Below are 20,298 nucleotides of genomic sequence, written 5' to 3' on the forward strand. Positions count from 1 at the left end.
TGTCATACTGCCATTTACTATGGATATTTTTACTAACCACTTTATAAAATCCATACTGCATATTCAACCAGGATTTCCTTTACATGGTGGGAGGATCCCATTAGAACTATTATTTTTATAAGTGATTCATACCCTAGCTGGTCCACTTGATGAACTTTTCTAAAGAACTGTAGCTGTAATTTTTAATTCTCTTGCAGTTATTACTCATAACACTAATTAGCTCAGAGCTCATGGGGTAGTTGAATGGATAACTCTATAGCTGGTCAAATTCACTGTTGACAAATGCAAAATAATACATATTTGAACTTTTTATGAATACTTCTTGATTGCTATTTGTTTATTAGTAGCTTATGAAAGAAGACATGGGGTCTGATCTTGAAGAATTCAAAGAAAACTTTGAAGTTAGCCCTGTATTGAGCTGAGAGTAGGACTGGATTACCCCTAAAGATCCTTCTAAACTATACCGTATTGTGATTCCAAAAATAAACCAGAATTTTAGTTTATCCAGTAATGTTTTACGAGATGAACTTCATCTAAAGAATAAAAAGGAAATAACTGTCTATGCAGTGTGTATACTATATGTGCTAGGATGTATTTGTAACATTTAAGAGAGCAAGTGGTAATTGTTACCTAGTAAAAAGTGCTGCACACATCACTCAGGAAAACTTGGTTTTGACTTGTTTCTTGTAACTGAGTTGTGACTTAGTCCAGAAATTTGAAGATGCCAAGAAGAGATTCAGTTTTAGTATATGAAAAACCTTAAAAAATGCATACACTTACATAATCCTTGTCTTAATCTACCATTTCCTTATTCAGTATTATTGGCAAAATTATTTTTTAAGGCCAATTATTCCTCTTGGGCATTTCTGTATTTGCTTCTTGTGGTCCACATGCTGCCTTCATCTCTCAGGAGGAATGCACAGTCACTATTTTTAGGTGCTCTACTATACAGCCTCAAATCATTTCACTTCAAAAGCTTCAGTGACAGTGCAATCTTTTGCACAGGCCAGTGAAAAATATTGTTCATTCAAATGTCTTGCAAATTCCAGATGGGAATAGGATTCTCATATATTTTTCATCCTTTTTTCCATTTGAGAGGTGATTGAAGTTACTGATTTCCACAAACTGCTTTTGTACTGTTGGACTAACAATTATTTCTGTACCTGTTGTACTCATAGAACATAAGCCATGTAATCTCTTCTTAATGGAGAGGATTTAAAATGTTATTCAAAGAAAATATTTGAAAGTGATTGGAGTAACCTGGTTTTAATTTTAAGTTTAATTTTATCTAAGAACGGTGTGGCAGACTGGAAATTATCAAAATGTCTATAAGTAGTACATAACATTAAGACACATAAAAAAAATATTGGTAGCTTCCCCAGGATTAGCAGCTAGAAGGAAAAAATAAAATTTCAAGCTGGCAGGCACCAGGACTTCAAAGAATCTATGAATCTTAGAAGGAAGTTTGTGTTTTCAGAACTGTAACAAGATGGGAATGTGACGCCCACTTTATAAAATGTTAATCCAAAAAGCTTCACCTACAGGAAATTCTATGGCTGAGAGATGCATTTCCTCTGATGGTTAGTGCCTGGTTTCCTACCTGTGAAATGTTAGAGGATGATGAGAGGCTGAGTTCATTAGACAAGTTCAGTATTCAGATGGAATGAAGTCTGCAGACTGGTGAGTACAGAACAGGATCCTTTCCTGTCTTTGCACTTTGCTCTCTGGGCTCATCCTTTTTTTCCATCTAAACACGCACAACCTGGTCAACAGTGAATAATTTTCTCTGCAGATTTTCATCCCTATTCAATGATCCTGAACTGCACTGTTCAGTGTTACATTTAAAATCAGCTCAGCTTCCTCCGTTGGGAACTTGTATTAATCCATAGGCTAAAGGACATGATGTGCAACATGCTGTTCATGGGGATGACTCTTATGTACAGCAGTAGCATTAACCACAATTAGCTGATGAAAAGATGCAAATTCAGCATGAAACACTGGCATTTTAGTGTCATCCATTTTTATAGTTTGAATAAAATGCTGCAGACATATTCGCCAGTTTTCTTCAACTTTCCTAGAGAGTTTTACATCTAGCAAAGTTTCAACAGTTCCATTTTTCCATCCCTGGTACTGCTTGATCTGCATAATTCATCATTCAGTATTTTGTAATGTGGAGCCCTGCCCTATGCAGCCTGTTCCATCTGGCTCATGTCAGGCTTTTTAAAGGTAAGATTCACTGTGTAAGGAAGTCTGCAAAATTAGTATAAAGGGAAGGTAAACTTGTATTTTTTTTCCGGGAAAAGAAAAATGAACCATGCAGGCACCTCTTAGCAACAAGTACTTAGATTTTATTTACCTTAGCTGCTGATAACCCTGTGTACCCCATCAGCCTGTAGAAAGCTCTTAGTCCATATCTGAGTTGTGTGAGTAAACAACTCAGAGCTGTGTCCATAAAAACAAGAATTCTTCTAATGTTAAAGGAAGGTCACTCTCTATGTATGAATGTTTTTCTGTACCTCTCTCTCTGGGCTGTCGGCTGACTGTATCCAGTCTGCAGGATTGCCCCCTATTCTTCAGTTCATTTCTTGCCCTTTTCCCTTCCAGTCATTTATTTGCCTGTCTCTTTTCCATCTTCCTCTATCAATTTTCTGAAGAATAAACTTGAAGGCAGAGCATCAGAAGCTAGTGACCTCTGCTTCTGCATTCATGGATATTCTGTGCTCCCTGACTCATAATTCAGCTTCTTTCTCTTGGCAAAGAGAGAGAGGGAAGGAGAGCTGTCCATATTTTTCATATGGAAATTTTTGTGGCCAGCAATTCTGAGTGATGATAACCAGTGCCACTGCTAGTAATCAATAACACACCCTCACCAGGCAGCACAGTGAGACTGACCTCCTTTCACTTTTCATGGGCTCCAGAATATATCTTTAAATGAGAAATGGGGAGGGGATCGACTGCCCCCTCAGTCAGTTCACAGATAGCACCAAGCTGGGCAGGAGTATCAATCTGCTGGAGGGCGGGGAGGCTCTGCAGAGGGAGGTGGACAGGCTCTCCTCCCAACCAGTAAGTGATAGGACAAGAGAAGGTGGCCTCAGGTTGTGTCAGAAAATTATTAGATTGCATATTAGGAAAAATTTCTTCACCAAAAGGGTTGCCAAGTAGAGTCACCATCCCTGAAGGTATTTCAAAGACATGTAGATGTGGCATTTAGGGACATGGTTTAGTGGTGGGCTTGGCAGTCCTGGGTTAACAGCTGGACTCAATGATCTTAAAGGTAATTTCTGACCAAAATTATTCTATGGTCTGTGGGCAACATTGTAACAAATATTGTTACAGTAACCTTTTTGGGGGATGGTAAATATACACAGGCTGGTACTAATACTAATACAGTATGTAATTTTAAACATTTAGAACATTCTGAAGAAAAATATTCTGTGGATGGTGATGCCCACAAATCCTTTCTTGCATGTTAAATTTTTAATATCCCATCAAGTCCAACAATTACTATGTACTTATGGTAAATTGAATGAAAAGGTAGTTAGGAAATATGAAAAAGGATTGTTTCTTCTCAAGAAAAATTGTTTTATAGGTATTTTGAGTGGAAATAAATGAGATTTCTATCCTTCATGAGGCTAGTTATCTGCTAAAAATATTTGTGAAAATTATGATTTCATATTCATGTGTATATCACAACTATGCCTGTAATATGAAAAGAAAAAGAAAAAAAGAGAAGTTTAGTGGTGCTAAGGTTAAAAGTTGGGCCAAGCTGATTCTTTTTGCAGAAGTGGTGCAAAAAATCGATAAATGATTGTATTTATCATTGCAATAATTGTTATTAATATATGAGAGAATTTAAAATGTACTCTGTGCCTGAAAAGGATTTTACACGGGCACAGTCCAGCAGGCTTGCTACGGAGAGTGATGGCTCTCTGCTGTGATTTGTGGAACATAGTTTCCTGGCACTAGCTTCCTCAAAAACAAGTGTTTTTAAAATACATGATTTATCCCATAGAATTTAGGGTGCTGGGGTATAAAGTGCAATATGTAATTCTGCTGTTGCCAGACTTTATTTATGTTACATGCTATGAAAGGATGACAAAAGGGAATAGTGTGTTTTGTAGTGACAACTTTCCTATTCAGAAATCATAGGATAAGAACTGCTGTGATAAAGGAGACTATTATGTATCAAAAAAATCAAATCCCACAGACATTGAGGCATTCCTTACTGTTTGTCTCTCTCGTCTTTACTACCTGAGCCTTTGATGGATGAGTGCACTTGAACTGTAGTCAGCTCTGTTATCATGCAGGGAAATTTGAGGTGTCTAGAAATAAGTCTCTCCTCAAAAAAGAGTAGAGAACTGTTACTGGGCTTGTTCTTCTGATGCCTTGAATGCTAGACTGATGACATTTTACTTATAGCCCATCTCTGTTAGATGCCCTTATTGAGTATAAGTCCTCATTAGTCTCTCAATTTAAGATTCATCACCATAAAAAGTGGATTAGCTGCCTCATTATCCCTAAAGAAATCAAGTCAACCTTCTTTATTAATCTATAAGATGCATCTTTCCCCCTTTATCAATAAATTTCTTGTTTTCTAAATTACTAAATTTCCTGGTTGTACACCACCAATTCAAGCATCAAACCTGACAGAAGAGATCCAAATCTCTGATCCTGCAAAACCAGCAAAAATAGCTTTTGTGGAGGTATGCACACCTTGCTCCTGCTGCTGTTCTTTCATGAAACCTGAAATAGGAAAATTTTGCCCTCAAGAGGACCTCACTGTTGTTAGCTCTGTAAGTTACTCTGGAGAAACAAATCACTTTGAGGCAACTTGTTTTGAGTCATGTGCAGTATGAAACCCCTGAAAGCACAGCCAGGGATGTTGCTGCCTTCTGAGCAGAGTGCAGAGAAGTGTGGTTGAAGGTGCCATAATGTCTGCCCATGAGCAAATTGCTGAATCATTTTGTGTCCCCAGGCTCATATGCAAACTGAAAATAGCAATTCTGTCTTGCGTTTTTTTGACCAAGAGTGTTGTTAGTAAATGGACTTATGTTGGTCCAGGAGCTGCAGGAAAAAGCCACAGAATACAGCAAAACATTTCCTCTGAAGTTTGTGTCCCTCAAAGTTAAAGGTACCGTCTACAATTATTGTCATTAAAATATATTATTTAAAAGAAAAAATAATAATACTTTTTAAAAACAAGAAAAGCCTCCAAACAACAAACCTTAGCCACACTATTTATGCATCCCTTTTCTGCATAAGCTCATATCTTCACTTGAGAAAGCAGCTGAAGAAACAGTCCGATGTCAAGATGATGTAAACAGAATAAACAAAATTACTTGGTTATAAGTGACCTGAGGTAAGAAGATGTTGCCTGAATGTTCATCCTAGTGTGAGTTTTTAAGTAGTTGAAATTTTTTGCTGAACATGAGGTTAAATTTTTGAAGATTGTGTAGGGAAAAAAGGCAGGGGAGTGCAGGGGAGGAGGAGGATGACAAAGATGACAAGATGACACTTATTAGAAATCATTTAGATTAAAGAAAAAAAGACCCAACCAAACAATCTGAAACCACAAATAAACTCTCAGCAAAATTGTGTGAAGTAAAATGTGTGGCACCGCAATTTTATTTCCTAAAAATCAAGTACTGCTGAGAAACCGATATTGGCATGATTGCTAGAGAGAAATCTCAATAACTAAGTCACCACATTTATACACAACTGTGAACACATTGTGACAGCCTGGGCAGCCTCTGGTTAATGAGCAGAAAGACTGAATAATCCTCTAGGTCAGGATGGAGCTGCCCTGCATCTGCCCTTGTTGCACTTTAGATTGCAACTAAGTGGAAGGCACCCGCCAGATATTTGCTATTTGCTTTTAGTTTTTTTCCCTTTTACAGAAACTAATAATTTTTAAATAAGAATTAAATGTATTTATGTTAAAATTATATATATTTTAGTGTGATTATTAGCTTTATTTGCAGACAAACATCATTAAAGCTACCACATGCCTATTTAACAGAACCATTCAAGTCAGCCACAGCATTGCTGAGCAGTCTCTCCTAGGTCTTTACAGAAATTGTTCTGTCTCAATCCATCATCTAGAATTTTAATGACTCCTTTTTTTGACAAATAAGTGTCTATGACAGGAAATAGAAAGCACAAGGAATGTTTACACTATGACATGAGCTCCCAAGGGAGTCTGAATAAATATTTTAAGTTGGATTTCTTAAAATCCCTGTGACCTTGCTTTCTAAGATCAGAGTGTGGATACATTTGTTTGTGCAAATATCTCAGCAGAGGCTAGCAATCAATATTAAACCAGTTTGAAAAAAAATTATTGTAAGAGCACAAAACTAATAAAAACCCCCCAGCACAATTAAAACAGAATCTATTTTTTTATCTGATTCTGAAATTACTATGCTAGAAATGTAAAATACATAAATAATCTTTCCTTTGGTAGAAAAACAGTAGAGTTGATGTTACTATCTGCATATGAGAACTTCTGTTCGTCCCAAGACACCTGAGATGGTCCCTACTGGCCTGGCCTTGCAGACCTCCAAAGCCTCTGGAAACTCTGTGGGAGTCAATGGCTTCTGCCCATAGTTAGTCTCCAGGTCTTGAAGATTTACACATAATTAAAAGAAGTTTATCTCCAAAATTTGAGGTTTTATTAGTGATCTTATCATGGAAGTTAAGGGGGAAAATATTGGAAAGGATTAATTGAGAATGTCAAGCCTTTTCCTCTGAGAATAAATTCTTTTTGACTAGAACAGGAGATAGTTAACTTCTGAAAAGCATCAAGACTGATGATTTTGTCTATATAGCATTGACCTGGAAGCTCAGCCATTCAGACTAATAAATCAGGCAATTTATATTTAATCATTAACTAACTCCCAAGCTGAACAGCTGTTCAAAATTAGAAATGGGTCACCCCGGCCAGGATGACATTACAGGCAATCTATAATGCATTAGAATAAAATTATAGTGATTTTTAACTGTCTGGAAATTTATTACACTGCATGTTCCAACTCTTAAACCCTTGTTAGCCAATGTCACAAGTGATTTATGGTGTTTGGCTGGTATGGTAAAATTACTGAAGATTTAAATAGACAATCATTCTATGTTTAGCAAATCTTCAAATTTCAAAGCTCTTTTGGAGAATGAGGTGGGTGCTCTTTATTGTTTATGGCTTACCAGTCAGTGACAACAAGAAGAGAGAATGGATAAATCAAAAAGCCCTCTTGTAAATTAATGGATTTATTGTCTTGTTGCCCTCAGTTAATGATTTAAAGAAAAATCCAATGACTTCTGTAGGCAAAAAATGAATGTCTAAAATACTTCAAAGCAAAACTGCTACATTGCAAAGATTGCTGTTAGAACCCTCAACAGGAATGGTCCTTTACTTGTCAGATGTTGGGCATCTCTGTTGAATGGAACTGGGGTTTAGGAGGCCTTCACACACCAAATTCCTGTGTTTATACTGTGAAATGTATCCATGCTAGCTCTTTTAAGCAGCATACTTTGATTAAAGATACTTCTATTTTCTTAGTGGATCTTCTATATTCCTCTTTTATAACAAAAGCCTTTGAGTCTTCTGTTGTCATTAAATTCTATGTCTGTTTTCATGAGATTGAATGTTTAACACGTTTCAGTAAGTATTTAGGATTTTTCTGAAAAATATAAGTGGAAAATACTTCATAAATATAAAATCTAACAATTATTTTGTTACTTTGGTTTTTTACACAGAGAAAATTATTTTTTAAATGAGAGTGAGTTGTTATTTGAGATTGATTTTATAATCTGTACAGCTTTCAAGAATGAGCACATTTAAGAGTTTTCTTTTAAGCTCTTCAGCAGCTGACACCAGCAAAAAAACAAGCATTTAATATCAAATTATATGAAGTATAGACCATACTTTCTGTTCATGATTACATCATGTAAAGGACTGGAAAAATATTATTTAATTACTATCATTTCTCTGAAAAACAGCTGTCTGTATGGGCAGTGGTAAATGACTGTCCTTATAAGTAGTTCTGAGGTGTTTTCCTTCTTTCATCCTGGCCCTTTCTCTGCTTCAGTCACTGGAGAATGATTTCCTGAGGTTTCCCTAAAGCAAGTGAACAGACTGTGAAGCTTTATTTTATCTGCAGTGTTTCAAACAGTACAAACAAATAAGAAAGGTTATGGCAGTTTACCCCTATTTTACATCTAGAATTTTATCCATTTGAAGATGACTCTAATGGGTGATCAATTTTTACCTTCCCCTCCATGCTGAAGCTATTTGAGCATGCATTCATGCATATGTTCATTCCTTTGCTGGGAATTACACACAGAGCAATCAAAGCATAACGTGCCAAATACTGCTAGTTTGGGGCTTATGCCACATCACAAATCCTGACTGAAAAAGAGAGGATCTACATCTTAAATGTTAACTTTCTTTAAAGAAGATGCTTTCATTTTTCTGAAACTCTTTAATAACCAGCTGAAATTTTAAATAGGTGGTGGGCTGTCTTTACACATAACTGGAATAAAAAAACAGGCTCCCACATAGCTGCTTATAATAAATCATCAATATCTAAGACCATTCCTGACTATTCATCCTAAATGTCCCAGGTTAGTGTGTTAAGATGAACTCTACAGAAGAACAAGGGAAAACAGGGCTCTCTGTAGAAAAAAAAAATTATGAAGAAAGCTGTTCTAGAATTAAACTTTGACAGAATCATTGCAGCTGGAAGGAACCTTCTGAGATAATCTAATCCATCCCCATTGATCAAACAGGACTGGTTGGACCAGTTTGTCCAGGAACATGGAAATTCCACAGCCTCTCTGGGCAGCCTGTGTGTTTGGCCACCCTCATCTTTTCTCCTGTCAAAATTCCAAATCATTGCAGCCTTAGCTGAGTGAGATGTCAGTAGCTAGTAGGTAAAAGAAGACAGACAAATAAGAAGAAAAAACCCTGCAAGTCTTCACAGAATCATAGAATGGTTTGGGTTTGAAGGGATCTTAAAGACTATCTAAGTTCTAATCCCCCTGCCATGGGCAGGGACACCAACTCTACTGCCTTTCTCCTCCCCTTGGAAAAAAAAGTGTAAAACAAAAAGTAGAAGTGACATCTTTATTGAGGTTGAAACAGCTTTTTCTTCTTCTTGTTTTTTGTCTTCTAATATTCTTGTTTCCTTACCTTTTCTCAGTGTTGCTGGAAATGCTTCCACTGACAGTAGGACACCAGATGCTGTAAATATTAGAGTGTGTCCACCATGCTGTATCTGATCTAGACAGAAGCACCAATTACTGAAACAGAACAAAGGCTTCTATGGTATTGTTTTCAGCTTCAAAGATTTCAAATCACCACCATAAATTCTGGATTGCTTCCAGCTTTTGCAGTCTTTGGAGTGTATCTCTTGCTGACAGAGTACTCCTCCTGTTGTACTTTTGTGTGCTTCTGGTTAATAATATGGAGATTAAACATTCTGTCTCTTCCATGGTGCTCAGGAGATAACATTTTCCAATTTTGTTTTGCAGTCCAAAAGCACATGCTGGGGCCAGTCCATCGAGAACCTCAAAGCACAGAAGAAAACTTTTACGTGGTGACATCATATTGACAGCAGCGTTTATGTCTTACTTTAGACCCCTCATAAAATGATATCACCAGGAACCAAAGGGACATTTCATGCCTCCTTCTCTAAAGGTAAAAAAAATTAAATATTCTGTACAAAATGGGAGTCTCCAGTGAAGTGTATTTTGTTAAAGTTGCTGTCTTTCAAAAATTTGAAATACAGATCTACATATAAAAGTGACTCTTAGAAGGTATTTGTTCTCCAGGACATGTATATATGCGTGTATGTGTACATATATATATATATATATATATATATAGTGTGCGTGCACACAGGCATACTTTCCTCAGATTACAGGTATCTTTAGAGGGAAATGAAAGAGAGAGGTTCTGTGCCAAAAGAATATCCCTTCCCTTTCCAACTCTCAATGCCAAAGTCTGTTCTTTGTGACAGCTTTGTAACAGCAAGTGCTGTAAAAATGGTAGAGCTGTACAGAGAGACCTATTCTGCTTAGTTTTTAGCTCTGGGAAGAGCATGTAGTTGTGATAATTCCCTTTTTTCTGCACGCAGAGGAAACCATGATAGCACTCAGTAAAATAGAAGTTCTAATCCTTACAGTTGTCTCTGCAAAGCTTTCTCCGTCCTTACTTGTGAAGCTTTGGACCATTCCTTTCTTCCTTATTGCAAATGCTCCTCACCTTCCCACTTGTTTCCTATTTCTTATGTGCATTATATCATATTAATTCATTTCTTGTCAGAAATATGTGAAATGGGCAGCGCTTACCTCATTTTCATTTCACAGATCTATGATGCAGCAGGTGAGCTGAGTTACGAGGACCTCTGGAAATACAGTTAAATACAACTTCGAGTTTCCAAGGTCAGCTCAGAATTGTGGGGACATCTCTGTGTAGACATTTGCTTTGTGCTAGAGTTTAGCAGTCACTTATTTGTATAGAGCTTTCCTTTATCTGAAACCTGTCCTTTTTGACCAAAAAGGACAGGTTTGCAGATAAAATCCTTTCTCAGAAACCTCCTTCTACCTTGCAGCCTAGTTCTGATAGGTAGAAAAAATTGCCCTGTATATTTTCAATAGTAGGACTCTGGAAATAAATGTAATTCTTAACTCTTTTAAGACTCCTCTAAAATGGATTGAACACTTTTATCAATAAAAATAAAGCATACTGTGATTTTCTACTTTTTAAGATACTTTCACGGAACAGAAGTGAGACAAAATACCTTGTTTCAGTTTTGCTTGTTTTCCTGCAAGTGAGGAAGAGTGGAAAAGAAGAGACAAATACACTTGAAAAGTTATATTAAGATAGATGTTTATTAGTAGTCGTCTACAGAAGGAGCAGCAAGTAGTTCTATGCCATTATCAGCTTTGTGCAGATACAGTGACAATAGATGTATCCCTATATGCAGATATTTTTCCTGCATTGTGTGAAAATTAATATTAGGAATGCTGATAATACCCCAGTGCTATTGTTTTACACGAGGAAGTATTTCAGCTCATGGAAATGATTGTATTGGTTGTCTTAGAGCCCAGAGATAAAACAAATCATGTTTTCAGTCTTTTGATATATTTAGATGAATGTGTTACACATGGGAGATAGAAATGCTGCATGCTTTCAGAGGGGAGTTTATGCCTGCTGAGACCTTTGTGCTTGTATTTTCAGCACATTCATCGAAAGTTAGGTTTATCTTGGGCTCAGAGATTAGAATCAAGAGTTAGACAATTTAAGGTGGTATGTGTTCTGTAATATTATGGTAACTATGACACTTTGCCACAGAAACTGCATTAGAGGTATAGTGTCATTCTTATTACTAATAATTGTGCAAATTTGGCTCAAATTAAATATATATCATGCTTTTCATTATAAATAACTGTCAGATATACATGAGGGGTTTTTTTGTTGTTTCAGTGCACACTTCTAAAAGGAGATCCAATCTAAAAGCCAGTACTGAGGACTAAATGAGTTTAGGGAGAAAGAAAATTTTGATGGAAGAGTTTTTAAGATACTTCTGAATGGGGGACAAGATAGTTCAGGCTTAATAGTGATGATGCAGTGCTTTCCTTTATTTATGGCTTTTCAATTAAATCCAAAAACCACTAATAAGGAAGCCTGGAATAACACCATGAAAGAATTGGTGGGGGTTTGCCCTTTGCTTCAGGAAGGAAAAAATTAATTCCAGGCATCTGGTATAGCTCTTCTATTATGCTTCCTCCAGCCCTTCTTGTTTGTTCCAAATAACTCACTTATTCACTCACTCTGTCGTACTGCATTAGGCATTTCCCTTCCCGGCCATACCTGTTTGGTAAGCACTGATTTCAGATGTTCCATTTCTGTTTTATTTAGTCTCCTTGCAAGTGCCTGTGAGAGGCTGGCATCCAACAAGCGTGGCTGTGAGATGGCTGCTCTGTGGCAGCCTCCTCCTTAGTGCAGGGGCACTCACACGAGAGCACTGCTGCAGCTGGTGCCCCACAGGGAGCTCCACGGCTGCCTCTGCCCCCAGAGATGGCCCCATTCTCTGCCTTTTGAGTGAACTGAACTATATTAATAAGGTGCCATGGGAATCCTGCTTTTATAATTTTTTTTTTTTTTTTTGTGGATAAATACTGATTTATGTTCCAGAAATAGCTGCTCAAGAGCATACATAAGCATTGAATTTGCAGTATCAGAATACAAAAAATGTATAATATATGGTGCATTTTTAACTTTATTGAACTATAAATATTTTTATGAAGTAAATGTCCTAAGAGAAAACACTTTTTAAAAATCTGTAATAAATATGAAAAACTGCTTCTTGTCACATTTCCTAGTACTTTCTTTTCATCTGAAACTCCACAGGGATCCTCCTTACTTTTCGGCCTTACTTTAATTTATATCCCTCCAGTTATCTTGTGCGTTGCACTGAGTCATGTCTTGCTACTTGGTAACCTTGCTGGATGATTGTATTCCACTCTGATTCTAAGGCTCCTGTTCCTATGACAGAGGGCCTGGACCCAATTGCCACGTTGACAGATGATGTTATGACTGTGGCATGGAGTAACGAGGGTGATAGGATGTCAGCAGAAAATGCCACTATTCTAACAAACTGTGAGTGCTGACTTCTGATGATAGATCCCCAGCAACAGGGAATTAAATGGATAAAGAATAAATATGGAGCTGACCTTAAAGTCATACATCTAGGAAAGAAAGGAGATGTGCAAGCTGAAGAATTGGCTTTCATGTTTACTGCCTTCAAGTTCCCCTAATTTTTGCAAGGGATTGGTGTTTGTTGAAATGTACTTACTTAAAGAATTGAAATATTACAGCAGTTCTGCTTATTTATCCATAGCATCATTTTCCTTTTAAAATGGTGCTTGAAAAGGCATCCTTCTTATGTTCTTTTCAAGTGTTGAGCAGGAAATGGAGGTTGAGGTGCATTTCTTGTGAGGGTCAAATCACTTTTTCAAGAGATAAGGTGGAAAGCCTGATGATAAGACCTTACTTATACTCTGCAGTTTAGTCAGCAGAACACAGCCTGTGCACCTCACATGTATGTGCAGCATTAAAGGCAAAAGCCAATATTGGGTCATTTCCTGGTAAACAAACATGTTTCTAATTCTTATTGTTGTTATATGTAAGCTGATAGGACTAGCATGTAACTGATCTCCTCATGCATTTTCTTATCTTTGCTTAGAGTTAGGGAGATAATGGTCTATTTCAAAGGGGTTTCAGAGTTTAATTTACTAAGTTCCAGATATAACACACAATTGCACAGTAAATGATCATAGTAATGCCTGATTTTTAAAATAGGTCTTAATCATCTAGCCTGTCTGTTCATTTGAATCAGCTCTTTTCCCTCATCTGTCCTGGTTTGTTTTTCATTCTTTTTTCAACCCTCAAAAATAATCATGATTTTTCTTTCACACTCAGTAATACCCTGCTCTGTGAAGCTATATTATCTGCTTACTTTTCTTTCCATTACTATCTACTCTTTTTTCCATGCCCATGGAAACAGATTTCTCCCAAGGCATACAGATTCTAACCCTTCAAGAAAGTGTTTATAGTTTAGATGAGGATATACCAAAAGCTGTAACACAGGAGATATAAATATATATATATATATATATTTATATATATATATATTTATATATATATATATATATATATATATATATATATATATATATATATATGCTCCCCCAACATCTCTGTCAATTCCAGTGTCTGCCGTGTGGGGCTGTACCCTCATATTTGCTTATAAGAAAAGCCCCAGCAATGCATTTTTTGTTTTAATATGAGGAATAACAACAGCATAGGTAGAAAGATGTTGAACTCAAACCTGTCAAACTCTTAAACACTGTGCAATTCTTTGTGAACAGTTTTCCATGGTTTAACCACGTGCTTTTAGAAAAACTTCGAGATTTATATTATATAAAGGAAATCCTTCTATAACCAGCATTTATCTGATATTGGGGGGTGGGGGGAGGGAATTTTATTTTTCAAATAAAGTGTTATGAAGACCATTGAAAGAGCTTTAGCTTTTGATGAGACTGTACTAATTGAAAACGTGTGTGCCTCTATTGATCCCGTGCTTGATTCTCTGCTTGGAAGACATACAGTTAAAAAGGGAAGGTATGCATGCTTGAGTAATCAGAATTTCTCCATGACAACTGGATCTATATTGCTTTGATTGCCACATTTTGCTTAGTGCTTCAACTCTTCATGAAACAGATGATTTCTTTTTAAAATACAATGGCTAAAACCTGGTGATGAGGGGATATTAAAATGTTGGTATCTGCATCTGACTAGATAGCAAAATTATGTTCTCAGTTTCCAAATTGGACTCAAAATACTATATAGATGTGTGTTTCTCAAACTCAAGTGGAATTCTTTACTTTTTTTACTTCAAAAAAGGAATAAAACAAGGTGGAGCATATATTATAATTTGGCTCAAAAGAAAGGAAAGTATTTCCTTTCCGTGTTAGGCATCCATAGCAAGAGGGAAGGCATTGGAAATGACAGGCTAGAGTTGGATTCAACAACATAGGGTTTTCCAGCTGCAATATCAGCTTAAGAAAACTGTTCCTTCACTATGCTGTAATTGGTTTTTGGGCCACCGCGTGAAATAACAAAGTGGTTTAAAAAGGAAAAATAAATACAAACAAACAAAAAAAGCCAACCAAAGAAAAAAAACCCAAGCAAACAAACAACCTGGGAAGTAAGGCAAATGGGGAAAAACTGATATGGTAGAACACAGGGCAGAAATGAGTACACCAGAGATGGGGACTGTTTACATTGGTATTTCTGCCAACCTCCCACGTGTCAAACCAGTCCAGCTGATGCTGGTCACGAATTCATCAAGGCCCGTGTCCCAGTGGTGTTAATGCCTGCTCAGTTCTACCCAGAAACCTGCTCTGCTGGCACCAAACCTCACATGCCTCGCTTTTCACGCGAGTCCTCCGAATACTCAAATTCAGGGCCTGTTCTGGGCTCTCCCTCCCAAGGAAAGGGTGAGCTCCATCCCAGAGGTCTGCAGCTGGGCATTCCAGTAGGAGACTCAAACTGGGTAACACAAGGCTGAGTTAATGAGTGTCCTCTGTTCTGACACAGCAGTGGCAGGAGTGGTAGATGGTACAAGGGAAGGTAACCTTATGTTTTGACCTTTGTGGGTTGATGTCTGTGAATCTCATCTTTCATTCCCATGCCCCCTTTATCCCTTATATTTTGAAAAATTGTCAAACTTAGAAAATATAATTAAAAATATTTTTCTAAGGTATAATTTAGATACCTTTAGATATACACTTTCAGGATGATAATTGGGAAAATACAGGAGTTTGTACATGGTGCAAGAGAATTTCAATCTGTAATATTTTCCATAACTTTTCACAAAAACTTCAGATGAAATTGTTGAGTCTTCAGTGCAGATGTCAGCCTAAAGAATAATGTTGATTTGTGGTTGCTCAAGAGTAAACTTGTTAGACCTCATTAAATACTTCATCTGATGAACTGAAATGCCATGTCATTGATTCTGCTCAAATGTTAACTTATTTTTGTGTGAAAGTGTTCCTCTCTTCTATTCTTGTTTGCAAGCAACACATCATCAAGCTGGATTTTTCATGTTGGAGAATGGGATGTTTATTCTGATACAAAGCCAGACATCCTCCTGAGGCATTTCTGGATGGATCTCAAATGTTAGTCAAAGAGTGATTAGAGTGCTTGCCCAGCTTCACATTGTCAAAAGCGAAAATATGAAAGAAATTATAAATAAAGAATTTATCTTATTTTGGACAGATTACCCAAGATTTTTCTCCCTCCTTCCCCCCCGATATTTCAGGCATTTGTGCCTGCAAAGTAAATCTAAGCAGTAAAAAACAGCCCAAATCTCCTTGTATACTTGAAGCTCCTGGAAGATGCACTCTTGCCCTGCATTGTGAGACCTTGAAATGATCCCCCTTTGTTGTATTTTTCTATAGCTGTATTTGAAGTACTTCAGAGTAAGAGCCTGCAGCTTGCTTTTCAGAATCCATAGTGAAGAAACTCTAGTAAAAATTAGAATTATACTAGTCTAAAAGAGAGATCAGAATTTTCACAGGCTAACAGATCTTTAAGGCATGAGACAGAGGGGTGGGAAACAACAGAAAGGAGTTGGATTGAAAAGGACAAGGGTCACAGCAATCTAGCTTGGCATTTACTTAGCAAAGGCTTCCATGTAGCACAATGAAGATGTGTACATGGACACAAAAGCAAATATATGAAGGTATTAAAAAATAGGTTCTTCTGCTGAATATTTTAGGCAGCGTTACATGACCTGGCATTCTGTGCCTGACTGAAGATGCACAAGTCACCTTTGAGGAACACTTGTGTGTGTGTATATACATAAAGATAAATATATATACATATACATATTTACACACTACAATATATATACACACACACAATATATACCCCATTTATTACCAAATAAGCAGAGTTTGCTTCATTCCTGATTCATTCCTGTCATTTGTTTATTTTAGTAGTTCTGTCAGGTACTTTGAATATTTTTTCCTAATAAAGAAAGACTAGAAAGGTATTTGTGATAGATATGGTGCAGTCCAGCAGTTGAAGTTCATTAATAATTGGAATGTTGCAGAGTATGAAGTAATGAATACTAATTACTCCTTTCATGTCTGACAGCACCCCATGGACCAATACATCAGCCCAGACTTTAATTTGGTTCTAGTAATGGTTTCATCAATAGTACATTAATTCTGTGTTTGAAAAGATGTACAGTTGAACCTGACCCACACAGTAGATACTACTGTCATAAAATGGCCACATACTGACAACAACTGGATAATTACAAATAATTAAATCCACTGAGCTTCAGACAATCCTAATTTTAAGTAAAATATATCTTATCATATCAATCGACAGAAAGCATAGCAAGGGAGATTTATCAACTTGTACTCCTTCCAAAGCAAATTTACTAGCCTGTTTATTAGAGAACTTGCTGATCTGTGAAGCACTTCATGAAAGTACCTCTCCCCTTCCTTCTTTGCAAGATGGTTCTTATGTTGCACTCCTAGATATTCTGTAACACCAGCTCCTGGTATTGTTTCTGAATGAAGGCTGAGAAAGAAATCCTCAGCCTTGGAGAACTTCAAATGGATAAATTTATATTTTCCTCAAAACCAGGTGACCACAGGGTGAACTAAAGGTACTTGTTATCTCTGAAAAGCAGACTTCATGCTTAAGTGCCTTAGTACATATCTAGAACCCTAAAAAATTTTAGGTGTTCAAATTAGTATATATTTTTATATCATTTCAGAGCTGCAAAACTGCTCAGTTTTTTCTAGTGCACTTTAGACTGTGGCCTTATGTTCAAAATGGCTTTAAAATGCTACGATTTTTGTTAAAATATTTCATGATATTTGCTTTGAGAAGCAGAAGAGAAGGAAAAATAATCAAGGAATTTTAAGAAGATCTCAGTTGTAGTACATAGCTTTATGTAAACATGGAAGGCATAAGAAAAAACGTAAGTAAAATTTGGGTGCAACGTATTAGCAACATATGCAAAAAATATTCAATATGCAAATACCTTTTTTGGAGCAGATAAATCAAGCCATAACAGTAAACAGGTATTAATTCTACATGGTGTTGGGTTTTGGCCCTCACCTGCTATAAGAGGAACAATGCCATCAAATAGGTTGGGTATGGAAGGCCCTTAATATTTTAATTTACCTCTGTGTCCTATCCTGTTTCCCCAGCACCACTCTTTTGGAAGTCACTGGCTCTGAGCATTAACTATAACAGATCAGTGTAATTTTGGCTCACAGGAGAGAAGACAGAGGAATAAATTGCCTGTTCATAAGGCTCCTATTTGTGTTTGCATGAACTGTTACACTTGCTGAACTCCTTTGCACAGTTACAAAGAGGAAGTTGTGTCTCTTCAGCTGCAAGATCAGATTATCAAAAGATTTTTTAAGATGTCTTGAAATCTGATTTATGTGCAGATCTAGCTTGTATGAACAAGTTTCCATTCTTATGAGGCATGACTATTATTCATGGAACAGCAAGAAAATTTGCTCCATTTCTCCACAGGGAGAAGCTTTCCTTGCCTTGAACGTCTCGCCAGCTGTGCAGCTTCAAGGCAGTGCTTTTCCCACTGAACTAGTTTGACCAACTTGCACAGTTTGCCTACTGAGATTGCCTAGTAACAGCTCCACTCTGTGCTTTTTTTCACCTGATTTATTCAACTTTGTTCTCTACATTACTTGTTGGGGTTTGCAAGTTGGTTCCAGAAGCTTTTAATTTTAAGCAGCAGGAACTGAATGAAGGCTCCTCTGGAAAATGTGTTTATCCCTCTTTCTTCCCACTGAAAAATATTATTTCCCTTTCCTTTCCTGTCCAAAAATTTATCACTTTTTTCATTCTTGCTGAGCTGATCCAAAACATCTCTCTGCAGGAAGCTATCCTGCCATTCTGCCATTTAGAGTTATGGTGTGTTTTGGAGAACGTCTGCCCTGAAAGGTACGCTTTAATTTTGTGTTGCATGAAATTGTCTGCTAAGAAAAGATTTTACATAAACTCTCGAGCCATTTCATTATATGAAGTCATGTTCCAATATTCAAAATTTCTCACCTTCATGAGTTCCTGTCCTTGAAAGACCTGGGCATTGTTACCTTAGGCAGAAGATACACTAGGGAATAGCAGGTCTTTGTGTCAAACAATCAAGTTTGACAGATCAGACAAGATGTTACACTGGCCCTAGTCTTCTCATAGCTGAGTGCTCATGTTATTGTCTGGAATTTATTTGGTTTTATATTTGCTTTTGCAAAAAATAATTTATACTCAAGGCATATACAGGATTTTTAAAGCTTTGTAAATCCTTTTTGAATCCCTTAATCTGCTTTATTTCAAAATCTATGAGAATTTCAACACAAAAAAAACCAACCAACTAGTGGGAAACAATCTCTCTTTAATTTACTTTGTTCTTAAATACCAGGGTGTTGGAACTCACATGAAAGATGCTATGTCTGTTCCTGGGTAGAGCGCTGCATTAGTTCCATCCATTTGATCTGCCTCAGCTGATGGAATAGGATATCATGAAGAAAACATTGCTAAAAGAAGAATTTGTCCTTAGAAATTTCTTTGGTGACTATTCTTTCATATTCCTTCTATCATGGACTTCCACTATTCATGCCTATTTTGCTGAATTTCTTCATAATCCAGAATTAACCTCTAAACAGATATATTTTACTGAAAAAAAATGAAGACATCCTTCTGGGTTCCCCACCTCTCTGTTTATCGTTGTTGCTTATACTCTTGAACCATACGAGAGCAATAACAAAACATTTCTTTTTCCCAAATCTGTAATTAACAGAAAACCTACAACAGCTGCAGTAATAAAACCTACCAAGTCATTATGTAGGTTTTGCCTTTCATAGGTGATAATCACAGAAATTGGTTATTTATTGCTTCTGTGAATTGAGAACTCCTAAAGGAAATCATTTAATCCAGAACTCTAAAGCTTGTTATATTGCCTCATAGATGTTCTGAATCATAGTGTGACTCCCTTAGCAAAGGTTTTTCTTCTGACAAACAAACTGAAGAACTTGTCTTTTGTCTCTGTGTGTGTGTGTCTTGAAAGCAAAGCAAGATTGCTTTCTCCATGTCAGGCTCTACAGTTTTGTTCCTTCCAGCTGCAGCCAGTTTTGAAGGCTGTGGAGGGACCACGTTGCAGAACTGGACAGTGAATTCACGTCCACCTGAGAGAGGTTGTGTAATCTAAAGGGTATGACCATACAGCTAAATTATTGCAGTATTATACAAGCATAAGCCTGGAAAACCCATCTCCAATAGTTTTTATGGCAGTATTATACAATATACGTCTGATGTTGAGTTTTGTAGAATCATGGGTTTCCCAGCACTAGACATAGTAGGTTTCCTTAAGGAATTAGCTTAAAGTATATCTTAAGCAACTCTCTTTTCTTCCTTGTCCCTGGTGAAATGCAGAAGGGTCTCGGCACACCATTTCATTTAGACCATGTCTTCTGGCTATGGGCATGTCAGAAGCAGGCACGGGTCTTAAGAGCTGAAACCTATGTCCCTGGCTCTGGCAATGACCTGGGATAGCCTAGCAAAAAGCAATGTTAAAATTTCTACAGAAAGTACTTGTTTTATTCATGTTCTGATGTGACTTTCATAAATTGCATTTTAAGTGCTTAGTATCTATGGTAATGCAATCACTTTGAAAATTGAGTTAACAAATG

At 36.9% G+C, this 20,298-nt stretch overlaps 1 protein-coding gene across 1 annotated transcript in view; it reads left to right on the top strand.

The window, feature by feature from the left end:
* The window catches only part of DNAH11 (dynein axonemal heavy chain 11), a 98,575-nt gene that overhangs the window by 57,536 nt on the left and 20,741 nt on the right, over window positions 1–20,298 (top strand). The window contains 7 exon segments of the mRNA XM_069004751.1: window positions 3,275–3,301; window positions 5,263–5,342; window positions 9,192–9,246; window positions 9,523–9,579; window positions 9,581–9,688; window positions 12,532–12,768; window positions 14,067–14,179. Coding sequence (XP_068860852.1) covers window positions 3,275–3,301; window positions 5,263–5,342; window positions 9,192–9,246; window positions 9,523–9,579; window positions 9,581–9,688; window positions 12,532–12,768; window positions 14,067–14,179 — 677 coding nt within the window.

Source organism: Aphelocoma coerulescens, chromosome 2, assembly GCF_041296385.1.
Source record: "Aphelocoma coerulescens isolate FSJ_1873_10779 chromosome 2, UR_Acoe_1.0, whole genome shotgun sequence".
Taxonomy (NCBI): Eukaryota; Metazoa; Chordata; class Aves; order Passeriformes; family Corvidae; genus Aphelocoma; species Aphelocoma coerulescens.